The sequence below is a fragment of the Rattus norvegicus genome, chromosome 2, assembly GCF_021556685.1.
Source record: "Rattus norvegicus strain SHRSP/BbbUtx chromosome 2, alternate assembly SHRSP_T2T, whole genome shotgun sequence".
Classification (NCBI taxonomy): Eukaryota; Metazoa; Chordata; class Mammalia; order Rodentia; family Muridae; genus Rattus; species Rattus norvegicus.
This window is the reverse complement of record NC_141535.1, coordinates 208019461-208031501: the sequence shown is the minus strand read 5'-3', so window position 1 is coordinate 208031501 and position 12041 is coordinate 208019461. Positions and strand designations below refer to the sequence as shown.

The 12041-nt window shown below is 38.5% G+C and overlaps 1 protein-coding gene across 1 annotated transcript in view; it reads left to right on the top strand.

The window, feature by feature from the left end:
- Snx7 (sorting nexin 7) overlaps positions 1-10997 on the top strand; it is an 84275-nt gene extending 73278 nt beyond the window's left edge. Inside the window, 1 exon segment of the mRNA NM_001012083.2 lies at positions 10277-10997. Coding sequence (NP_001012083.2) covers positions 10277-10354 — 78 coding nt within the window. The 3' untranslated portion in view covers positions 10355-10997.
- The last annotated feature ends 1044 nt before the right edge of the window (positions 10998-12041 follow it).

Below are 12041 nucleotides of genomic sequence, written 5' to 3'. Positions count from 1 at the left end.
ATGGGAGAAACTTAACTCATGTAGAGTTTCCCCTGTGATTTTGAACCTAAAGAATGCAGGCAGTTTTGGATTTCCTTTTAAAATCTTGGGGCAAAGATCTAATAGGTAGCGTATATTAAATCGTTAAGTTTCTTTACATATTGGCTCTCTCTCTCTCAGGCTGAATCTGAGTAAAGAGACACATTTTTTAATAGTCAATCTCACTCTCACTCCTGCAAAAGGAAAGCGACAGCATAGAGAGTGGAAGAAGCCAAGAGCGCAGTCCCGAGTGACTGTGTATTGCATGTTCCTCTCAAGGACCACAAGGCCTCAATGCCAAGGAAGTGCCAAAGCCTTCCCTAGGTAAAACTCAACAGGAATAGCAAAGATTTCCTGGTGTTGGAGTGGGCTGTTGAGTTCAAGCAAATGTCCTGTGTGTACAAAGCCTAACCCCAGCAGCTTCCTCCCGCAGGGGTTTCCACCCTGAGACTGCTGCTTTGGAGACCGCCTACTGAGATGATTAGTCAACACTCTCCCCTTTGCCCTCCATAATAAACGCACAAAGAACTCAAGTCGCTATGATAGTCCTGTCACTCCATTGCAGTGATCACTACCCCCAGCCCAGCTTTTCTATGTGTGTCTGTCCTTCCTTGAGTCACTCATTACCCCTAGTCAGGGTTCCAGGACCAAGCTCTAGAATTGTAGCATAGCCAAGGTAGAAGACTCTAGAATGGTCTAGGACTGGGAAGTTGGAGTTCATATCAAACTGGGCTTTTTGTTTGTTTGTTTCTTTGTTCCATTTTTAAAACAAATTCCTAACAGTTTCTAACATCTGACACATAAGAAAACAAATCTCTTAATGATAACAAAACAATTCATTAAGGAAACAACTCTCAGTGTCTTGGCCACTGTGGAAACTGTCTCAGAATATCATTATACACTATAGGACTGAAGTGCCCATGCCCGTGTGAGAGAGAGAGAGAGAGAGAGAGAGAGTGTGTGTGTGTGTGTGTGTGTGTGTGTGTGTGTGTGTGTGTGCGTATGAAGGAAGGGAGGATATTGTTTTTATACTTTTTTTTTTTTTTGTTGGAGCTGGGGACCGAACCCAGGACCTTGCACTTGCTAGGCAAGCGCTCTACCACTGAGCTAAATCCCCAACCCTGAGGAAATTGTTAAGTATGCATACCCACTTAGGCTAATAGGCTCAGAAGATTATAATTGTACTCAACTTAATCATTTTTCATGCCAGTTTAAATGTTTTAATCCATTGTGCTCTTGTGCCTTTCTAATTTTCTCTCTTAGCCACCAGAAGACACTACCAGAAGCCAAACAATCTCAGGGTTAGGAAATTCAGGATGAGTCTAGTAAGCATCCAATTCACATAAGTGTGGTCACATAGGTGTGGTAGAAAACAGCTACTTCTTTTTATCTCAGTGACATGTGATGTCCAACTATTAAATAACTAGAAGCTCTTTCCTAATTTTTTAAAAAGATCAATATTATTAATTGTTTAATAATTCACTCCATCATCCTTTATGTCATCTACATCATAGAAAACAATTTTTATCTTGTGAGCAATCAGTTCTTATTTCAAATAAAACCAGACGTATGCAATAAGAATGAATAAAGCAAGAGAAGAAGAAATCCTATTGCCCTAGGATGTTAATAAGTCTGTTCTTACTGTTCAGAGGCTTTATAATTGACTATAGATCCCAATTTTCAGTGCGTGATTTATTTGTATTTTTAATTATTTTGAGCTGCTCATTGGAGGCAATTGCCATAGTATGTTCTGCCCTCTCCCTCCCTGTAGTCAGAAGAAAGACTACAGGGACTGAAGCTGTAGTAGATACTAAGGAACGACCTTAACAGCTAGGAAAATGGTCCCTGGAAATTTGGTATAAACAAAGAGAAAAGAATTATAAACTGAACTCAAAGAAATGTACATTTAATATTAAAGGGTGGCCAGGTGTGTTGCAGTATAATTGCAGTATTTTGGGAGACTGAGGCTGAAGAAATTCCAAATTCCACGACTTCCATGGCAGCCTATGCTGCATGGTAACTTCCAAGGTAGGCTGACTTATAAAGTGAGAGTCTCTCTGAAAATTAACCAAAAAAAGGTGATGATTTATATCCACATTTCTATCCAAATAGTCCACATCATTGCTCATTGCTTTACATAACTGCCATTTTTTTTATTTTGTCTCATATAATTAGAAAACATCTTTGGTATATTGGAAGTTTCCGCTGTCTCAAACTTCTATTAAAATCGTCTTGTCACGACTTTATGTCCTGTAATATAATTGTTTCTCAGTTATCCATGCTAATGAAAACCAGTTTATGTGTGCAATAGGGAGGTAAGGCATAGGCACCTGCTTTCCCCATACTTTAAACCAGGCATGCATTTCTGAGGCTTAGTTGTTTAGAGATTTAATAGGAAGAGATTAGGAAGGATTAAATACTTTAGAACATACAAAGAGTATACACAGGGATATCACATCTTAAGGGAATCAACTGATGAGAAATTTAGAATTGGCTGTCAGCCTTGCCACTCACTGATTATAAAATCGTAATTGTGTCCTGATGGTGCTCGTTGGCTCATATATAAGTGAAAAGCAATAATCTTCTCCTATGTCCTATAGGGCACGCGTGGTCACACGTACACACACGCACTCATGCACTCAATCATGTACATACACGTGAACCATAAACCTATAGGAGAACGGAAGAAGAAAGCATGGGAAATGCTTTAAAATGAGCTACCAAAACATTTTTATCATTGTGCTCTGATCAATTATTTAGTGAGAGGAGGGGGAGTGTTTTCACTGTCACTACTTGTAGGCTCAGTATATGGTTAACCAAAAATCAGCTTGAAAATGTAAGCTTGGGAAATGACCACTTTTAAGCCGATGAGCCTCCTGTAGTTGGCTGATTACATCAAAAGCAACACTGGAGTGAGGAGAACACACGAGTTGAAAGAGTATGAATGCAAATTCAGGCACTTGGATTAGTTTCTCAAAGAAATATTTCAGCTGAATAAATAATACCTGAGGCACCGTCCGTCTTTATCAGACTTTGAGTTAGGCATCCACAGACTACTACAGAATAATAAATAAGTGGGCCACAAGATGGCGTCTGTAGCTAATGAGTCTTTACTTTAACCCTTGCAGCTGTTAAGCTGCCCACACAGATTACATTGTACTGGTAGAAAAGCAGCATATAAATCCTGTTATTCTAAAGTTGCCGTTATTTCTAAGGTTAAAACGTGCAAGATAGCTCTCAGAATCTGGATTTAGACTTTTTCAGAAGTGAGGTTCCTCTCCTCCTTTCTCTTCCTGTTGGTTTGGTTTGGTTTGGTTATCATGACTGTTTGTTTGTTTGTTTGTTCTCCTTTTCGGCAGTATGGGGAATTGAACCCAGGGCCTTTCACATGCCAGGCAAGTGTTCTCCCACTGAGCAACATATGCAGAATATTTGAATAGCTGCACATTTTTAATTTGAAGCAGACTCACTGGCTTGCCCAGCCTTGGCCTTGAACTCACTCTTTGATCCATCCGTTCTTTGAAGTTGCAATCCTCCTGCCTCAGATTCTCAACTAGATGATATTAAGTTTTTTGCCACCAGGAATTGCTATTCATTTTTTTGAGCCTGAAACTGCAATATAGAAAACAGGTTTCCAAGTTGTTAAACGAATGAAAGAAGAGCAGCAGGACTGAACCGGTTAGTGAACCAGTAAGGAAGCAGTCAGCACATCATGTAGGCTAACACTAGCAACTATGGTGATGACTGAAGAGATGTCTCATGTGCCTATTGATCTTACTTTTGTAAACCATATGATGGTAATTATCCTGCAAATACCAAACCCTTTGGGGTATGTTTAAAAATTTATGGTCACCATATTTCATAATGTCTCTAGGCAAGCAGAACTAGACAATATTGTAAATCTTACGGAATTCCATTCACCAACTTCTTGTTAGCCTCAGTCAGACCCTGGAACCTTCCATTTTAGTGTAAACCCATTTATTCTGTAAGTGGATGAAAAAGCCAAGCAAGACAGAGAGTCACAGTGTGGCATAGACCTCCTCGTGTTCCACCAGGTGACACAATTTCAGTATCAACTCGTAAATGCAGACACTTCTGTGGAAAGCTGTTGCACCTTGGGAACGTTACTGTCATCATTGACTCTCTTTCTACCTTGATCACATCTGTCTGCAGGATTACAGTGCACCTGGGAACTATGGAGACATTTGCCTGTTCTGGTAGCAAAATGCCATCACCTCTGCTGAAGCAGCAAGAGATTTGCTTTAAAGCCAAAAGTCAGTTTGGGAATCAAAACTTATGTTCCTAGCATCTTTTGTTCATGTTTGGCCCCATTTCCCAGCTACTGTCTCTCAGAAGCTTTAGTGTTTGGCCTTTGGCTATAGAACAGTCACCTGTGGAGAATACTTGCTGGACTTTCAGTGGATTTGTAGTGAACCTCATATTCAGTTCCACCCCATCCTGGCTAACACACATCCACCAATGGTACTTAACTTTCCATAGTGTGGATCATTTGCTCTGTGCCCTTGGGAACACACAGCACAGTGTCCTGTGAATCAGTTTTTTTGGTTTTGTTTTTAATATTTACTGTTTCACATGTGTGCAGATGTGTGTGTGTGTGTGTGTGTGTGTGTGTGTGTGTGTGTGTGTGTGTGTGTGTGTGTGCACTAGGGCATATGCCTAGGGAGGTCAAAGGATTACTTTAGGAAGCCAGTTCTCTCCTCCTGACTTTGATCTGAGGAGACAACTCATGCCAGCAGGCTTGTGTGGAGTGTGCCTTCGCTCTCTGAACTGTGTGGCTCCCAAATTCATTCTCTTCACTAAAATGGAATTATCTGACCCCAGCAGAAGCTACTTAGAGGAAAACAATGTGTGACACTTAAGAAAGGAGAGGTCTGTGCTGCTGTAAGTTATCCAGCAGTTGTATAAGAAACTCAACTTGGTAAAGCTAGCTGATACTGCAAAGACTAGGCCAGAGAGGCTGCCTGTGGTTAATGTAATTTTTAAATATATTTTATCCTCCTTCTGGTTTTTAGCTTGATTGATAGTGATGATGGTTTAAAATGTAAAGAAGTAAATGCTTAATCTCAATTTAAACCCCAATAAATAGTAACACCTTATTTACAAAGCTAACTTACAAAGCAAATACCACTAGGTTTCGAGACATGGGTGACTTTATCCTTAATGCTTTTCAACCATCACAATACTGATTATGGGAAATGCTCTTGGTCTTAAGCTGCTTAGCTGTGCTGTGTGAACTGCCTGACACTTGAGCTCTTAAGTTGTCTAGTCCAAAAGGAAGTGAGAAAGAATAGCAAGAAAGGAGACATGCTAGGCCTCAGCGTTTTGATATTTCTAGTTCATTCATTTATGTGTGCAGCATTTGAGTGTGTGCATGTAGAGATCAGCGGACAGTTTGTGGGAGTTGTTAATCTCCTTCCCCCATGGGAATCTAAGGGAGCGATTCTCAACTTGTGACTTGAGACCTCTCTAGGTACCTCTATCTCCAAAAATATTTACATTATGATCCATGACAGTAGCAAAATCACATTCATGAAGTAGCAATGGAAATAATATTATGCCTGGGTGTCACTATGGCATGAGGAACTGTATTAGGAAGGTTGAGACTCCTGATCTAAGGGGACAAACCCAGGTTGTCTAGCTCTGCAGCAAACAGCTTTATCCACTGAGCCATCTTGTCCCTGTGTTTTGTTTTTTAGAAGAAATGTATAGATTGACATGATGTCATGTTATCAAATAACTCAACTATTACCCCCACGTGAGTGGGAAGGGATAATTAACTAAATATGTTTACTTAAAGTAAAATAATTAATAATTAATAATATAATAATAATTTGAAAAGAGGACCAGAAAAAATGAATTAACACCTAAAAGCACTTGCCACCAAGCCAGGACCCAGACATTATAAAGAGAGAACCAGTTTCCACAAGCTGTCCTCTGCCCTCCACACATGTGCTCCACACAAAGTAAATAAATCAACTAATAAAAGTGATGGGAACAGGGTAAAAGAATTTGAAAATCTCTGAAGAGATCGGATGGCATCCTGAGTCACATAGATCAAGACCCAGAACTGTCATTGAGTTTAAGCCTGTGCCGAAACGAGGCCAGAGGACATGAGGACAAAGCTTAAATTTAAAAACTAGACAGCAAAGGAACCCAGGAAAACAGTTCATGAGAAAGGGAGAATGCAGACTTTATGTTAATCAACATGTTCACCAATAAATTCCTTCTTCATAGCCATCTGCATTTACTAAGTGTGTTACTGTATTAGCTGAACGCCCGATGTTTCTAGACACCAACATCTTCAGTGGTAAATCTACTACCAGAACTAGAGCATGGTTAAGAAATACACAAAGAATCACCTTCTATATACGCAGATTTTAGTATGCTTTTTTCTTAAACATTGATCACTCTGATGCCTCCTATACTTTCTTCCAACCTCTCCTTCCAAAGAGCCCTTCTTCTACTGTGTAAAAGACATCTTGCCATGTTTGCTAGTGACTTGCATACTCCGTCGGTGACGTAGATCTGTCATTCTCCATGTGCTGATGCATAAACACTAGCTATGGTCTCCAGAATATTTGCGGTGCTTCAAATATACCTAGGTTATTCAAACCCCAGCTTCCTCACTTACAAAATAGAGTTGATGATAGTAATGTGCACTCAAAGAAAGCATGGTGTATAAAACAGCCATTGTAATGCCTTTTGAATATTCATAGCAATGTATGCAATATTGACTGTACATCTTACTCTACTGTTATGTGATTTTTCAGTAATCAAAATCCATAAAATCTTTTCTCTGTCTCAAGTTAGAGGATGGCAAGGAAGTTACTCAATAGCTAATATCTCTTTACCATGTGTCCATGTCCTTAGTGCTTCCATTACAAATAAATGGTAGTTCATTATACTACTTCATATAGATGGCGAGTAGTATGTCACAGCCATTATTAGACTGGCTTAGTTGAGGTACGATAGGACGGTGACTGAAGAGAGTCTGTTTGAGGGCCAGTGTCATTCTCAGTACAATTCTGAGTCTTTATTTAGCATGAATTCTAAACAAAGAAAGCTGTTGGAAATTTCATGTTGACATTTAACCTGAGAGGTGGTCAGCTTCTTTAAGTGTTAGCTTGGCTGTGTTGTTTAAAATGTGCTATTTATCCAAAAGCAGCAAACACTTTGGATGGTTCTACATGGTTAACAGGTGCTGGTTATGGGTGACCTCGCTGAGAAGGGACAAGAGCTCAGCAGAAAGGTCTTTAGGGAACATGAACTCTCCCAACCTATGGATAAGGTTGTGGATCGGTTTTCTCATTGTATTCATTTTTCATTTTTATACTAAATTTGCTGATGGAGATCTGAAACTGAATTTAAACTGGAAAGAAAAATATATTCCTACATAACCAATATGTATTGCATATATGCATAAAAGGTAAACTATAGGATTTTTTTCTTACAGATTTTCTTTCTCAGATGTATATACTTTCACATCTATTTGTAATTTGCTGAGAATTTTTTATTTAATTGGGAATAGAATAGGCTGTGAAATTTGGCAAATGCTCTTGGGTACTGTTGCCATGGAGATGATGTTGCGTTTGATATGTTAATGATGTTGAGTGTTGATCAAACCTTGCATTTCATGATAAAATCCACTTGCATATTACATATAATTCTTTGTATAGATCACTGGCTTTTCTTTGCCTTTTGAAAAGAGATTTTGCATCTACATTTCTGATTAAAATCGGTTTTTAGTTTTTTATTTCTCCTACAATGTCTTCAGTTGAGTTAGCTAAAAAGCTTGCCCGGGTCTCCAGTCTTCCCTTTGTATTTGTACTACTTTGCTTTGCTGATCTTTGCCTTCTGAGTAACTGACCATGGCTACATATCATCTGCACTTCACTGCAACATCATAAAGCTTGTGAAATTTCCTTCTTGAAGTCAGTAGGATCTGAGCTAAGAATGCCTTGCTATTCTTCACTCTTGATAAATCTTGTCATCTTTTCTTTGCCATTTTATGCTGTGGGGAATCGAACCTAGAACCTTATACATGCTAGACAAGTGTTTTACCACCAAGCCCTATCACCCTACCCTATCTTCCTTTTTTATGATCAGTAGGTCAATTTAATAATATTGCTAGCCTTCTCAGAGATTCAACATTGAGTGTCATTGTTTTTTTTCCTCTATTATTTGTCCTATTGTCTTGTTTTGATTCCCACTCTGGTTTGCCCACACAGATACACAAATGCACATGCATACACATGCTACAACTTACCTTGACTTTAGTATGTTTGTTGGGAGGTATTTGTTTGACTTTTGCTCTTTTGGTTTTTAAAGTAGAACCTAAATGTATCAATTGATGACCTTTTCTTCTTCTCTAATATAGGCAATTAATCTTTTTCTCTTTATTCCCTTAGTGGTATTTAGTGGTATATAGGACTTTTTGATATATTGTGAATTATTTTTTATTCTGTTAAAAATAATTCCTTACTGCCCTTTTTGTTTTCTCTGTGGTCTAGGAGTATTTAAATTTCTCCTATTTATATTACAAATACTCAGGGGTTATCATGGGTTTCTCTAATTGTTTTTTTTTACTTAATTCTACATCATTCAGTGATCAAAGTTCATGAGACCTTAATCTTGTATATACTTGTATATATTTTTTTATAACAGGGTCTCATTCTATATCCTAGGCTGGCCTGAAACTCATGATGTAGCCAAGACAAAGATACTAACAATGAGTAATACTCAAGCATCAGTCTCTTGTGTGTTGGAATTACAGCTGTGTGCAACCACACCAGACTATTGAGGCTTCTCATATGGTCCAGAGTATAGTGCATGAAAGAGATGTCTTTTCTGGTTTTGTTTTTTAGATATGCATTAGGTCAACTTGATCTATCATGTGCTTCAAATCTATATCATTTTTTTTCTGTCCACATGTTAAACATAAAGGACCTGAAAAACCAATCATATATATGTTTACCTTTCTCTTTGTATTGGTATGTTTTGGTTCAAACCTACAACTTCTACTCTTATAAAATATCAACTTTGTCTTGATAATGGTCTTTGTTCTAAGGACTTCAATACTAATATAATATTATTATTCAACCTTTTCTTTGACGTGTGTTTTATACAGACATACACAATTCTTTTTCATTTTTCATTTTGCCATTATATTTAAAATACATAATAAATCTAAACATGCTACAGGTGGGTATTAGTTTTCTGTTTCAGCAGACAGTCTATTCATTTTATTACGATGCACACTTTGTAGACATTTACATTGACTTGATAGGATTAGGTTTGAGTGTATTATCTTACTGTTATTTTTTTATTCGTCCTGTTTCCATTTTCTTTTTGGCTTTGGGGATTAATGGACACTTTTATATGATTTATTTTTCCTCCTGTTGGTGTACTGTGTATTTCATTGTTCTCTCATTTTAGTGACATTTTAGCCATTAAATATTGAATTTCAACACCCAGTCCTAGCACATAATAAAACAACTGATAGCATTCTCAGAACTCTTGTGCTAGATGGGGTGCATGAAGTGAATGTCGAGTTATAAACATGTATGTTTCATACTTAATGTAGTAGATCCTATGGCCTCTGAGCCTGTTTGTATAAGCACCAGGTCTAGATGCCAGCGTGCAACCTTTTAAGGTCCAGATGAGTAACTGAGTTTTCTTTTCTCTCCTGTCAATGGGATAACAATGCACTGTCTTAGCAAAATCTTATTTCAGCCCCAGATATAGTTTCCTCTTGTTTGTCAATAGTATCGCTCAGGAAGAATTAGAACACTAAGCCAGAGAGATGGTTCAGTTGGCAAAGTGCTTGCTGCACAAGCTCGTGTACCTAAAATACCCCATGGAAAAAGCCTGGAGTAGAGACACAAAGCTGTTATCCTAGTACTAGGCAGGTGGAAATAGAAAATTACCCAGTACTTGCTATCCTGACAGTCTAGCTAAGTCAGTGAAGTCCATGTCCGATGAGACATCCTGTCTCAAAAAGCCATTTACAGAGCAATTAAAACACACACACACACACACACACACACACACACACACACACACACACACTGAGAGAGGTGGGCAGGATATCAAAATATCTGAGAAATGACAAATGCTCTCTGATGGAAACAATGGAGCAGATGGCTATGGGAATGTGTGAACTGGGCTGCATTAGGAATTATTTTAACACTGACCATCAACTACCGCTAATCCTTCTCATGCTGTTTGCATCATACAGTGCCTTGCTACATGGGAATCATTCCTCACATCACAGACTGACCTCCCGTTGGAAGAAGATCCCGAAGATAAACTTTGATCCTATGGAAGACTCCTGTTTGATCTTTGAGAGATAGCGTCTATCAACCAAAGTTATTTTTTTCTGGATTGGCTGTGCCCTTTATAAAGAGGATGAAAAATGATTTTGCACTGTCTGGAAAACCAACCATATAAAAACTCAGGTATTCCAGGTCATCAACATGAATTTGTGATATAAGTATATCTATCTAGATATATAGGTCTATTATGTGATATATTCTACAGATCTACAGATCTGTTATATAGATAGATATTTATCTATGTCTATGTGGATAGAAAGATATTTAGTGTAATTGTAATTATGTTGTTAAATTTATGTGCCATTAATTACATATAGAGGTTTTTTTTCTTAATATTTTACAGTGGAATATTAAATTTTTCAATATGTTGCAAAGACTTGGTTTTAATAAAATCTTTAATAAGAATTGGTTGTCTATGATGTGTTCATTTTCTATCAGAGATAAATCTTCTGAAAAAGTTATAATGTTAATTATGTGTTATCTAGCATATTATGCATGTACTTTAATGTCATCATAATTTACTTTGACATTAAGAATTTGAAGTAAATGTAAAAAATTATTAAACATGAATAACAATTGTTTAAAATTTTATTAAATAAAATGGTGGTTTTCAACAATGTAAAATTTTTCCAATCACATTAATATATTCTCTTTTTTGTAAATTTTTGCATATCTTTACAACTTATATCTGGCTTCTATTTTTAATGCATAAAGGACCTTGAGTCTACCTTACAAAGCTGTGCTGTGAGTGCTTGTGGTTCACAGTGATGAAGAATGTTCACGTGTGGATCTGTGTTTCACCCCACCACTGGGGTGTCAGAATACCACTCAGGGAAGCTAGGCTATGTTCCTTCTTTGTCACTATCCGGGTGTTGGGCTCAAGGGGCACACCAACCCACCACTCAAGGAAGGCAAAAAGCAGCCTAAGATTGAGCCCCAGCCTGTGGTTCTCCGGGTGAGAAACAGACTGTGTTTCTCAAACTCCTGGGCACCCAGATGCTGCTGGAAAACTCATGGAGTTGAGAACAGGGCCCGAAGACCAGAGATGAGCCCAGCCCAAGGTGGGAGAAACCTATCTTAGCTCATGGTGTCAGGAACTCTGAGGGGCCTTCTGCAGGAGACCGAGTAGCCCCGCTCAGTAATGAAGGCTTAATATCCCCACGGTGGTCCTTGCAAGGGAGACAGGCCTTGCTTGCCCAAACTGTTTATTCATGGTGGAAGGGGTCCATACAACTCCTCAGGGTGGACAAGAGATTAAATACCTTTTGCTGGAAGGAATATCCAGGAAGGGAAACTTATTGGCTAAACCCTTGGGCCAGCCCATCTAGATTCCTCATTAGCATGGAGAATTCTAGGCTCTATGATTTGTGACCAGTTGTCATGGTCCTCTTAGTGGGGTGTAATGGTAGGTAATGTGCTCCAGGACAGGAATGTGGTTGGGAGCAGATTCAAACCCCTACCATTCTCAGTTATTAGAATCATTGGGGTTCCTTAATCTGCGTGACCTCACTGGTCTTCCTGTCTGGTGACGCGGCTCCGCTTGCCCCATATTCATGTGTATTTTGCAGTTAGCACAGGCCATCTTTCAGAAACCAGTTGCCAAAGGGCATGTTTTCTTTTACTTTCCTCAAAGCAATTAGTTTTACAGAAAGCAAACCATGCTTTGAG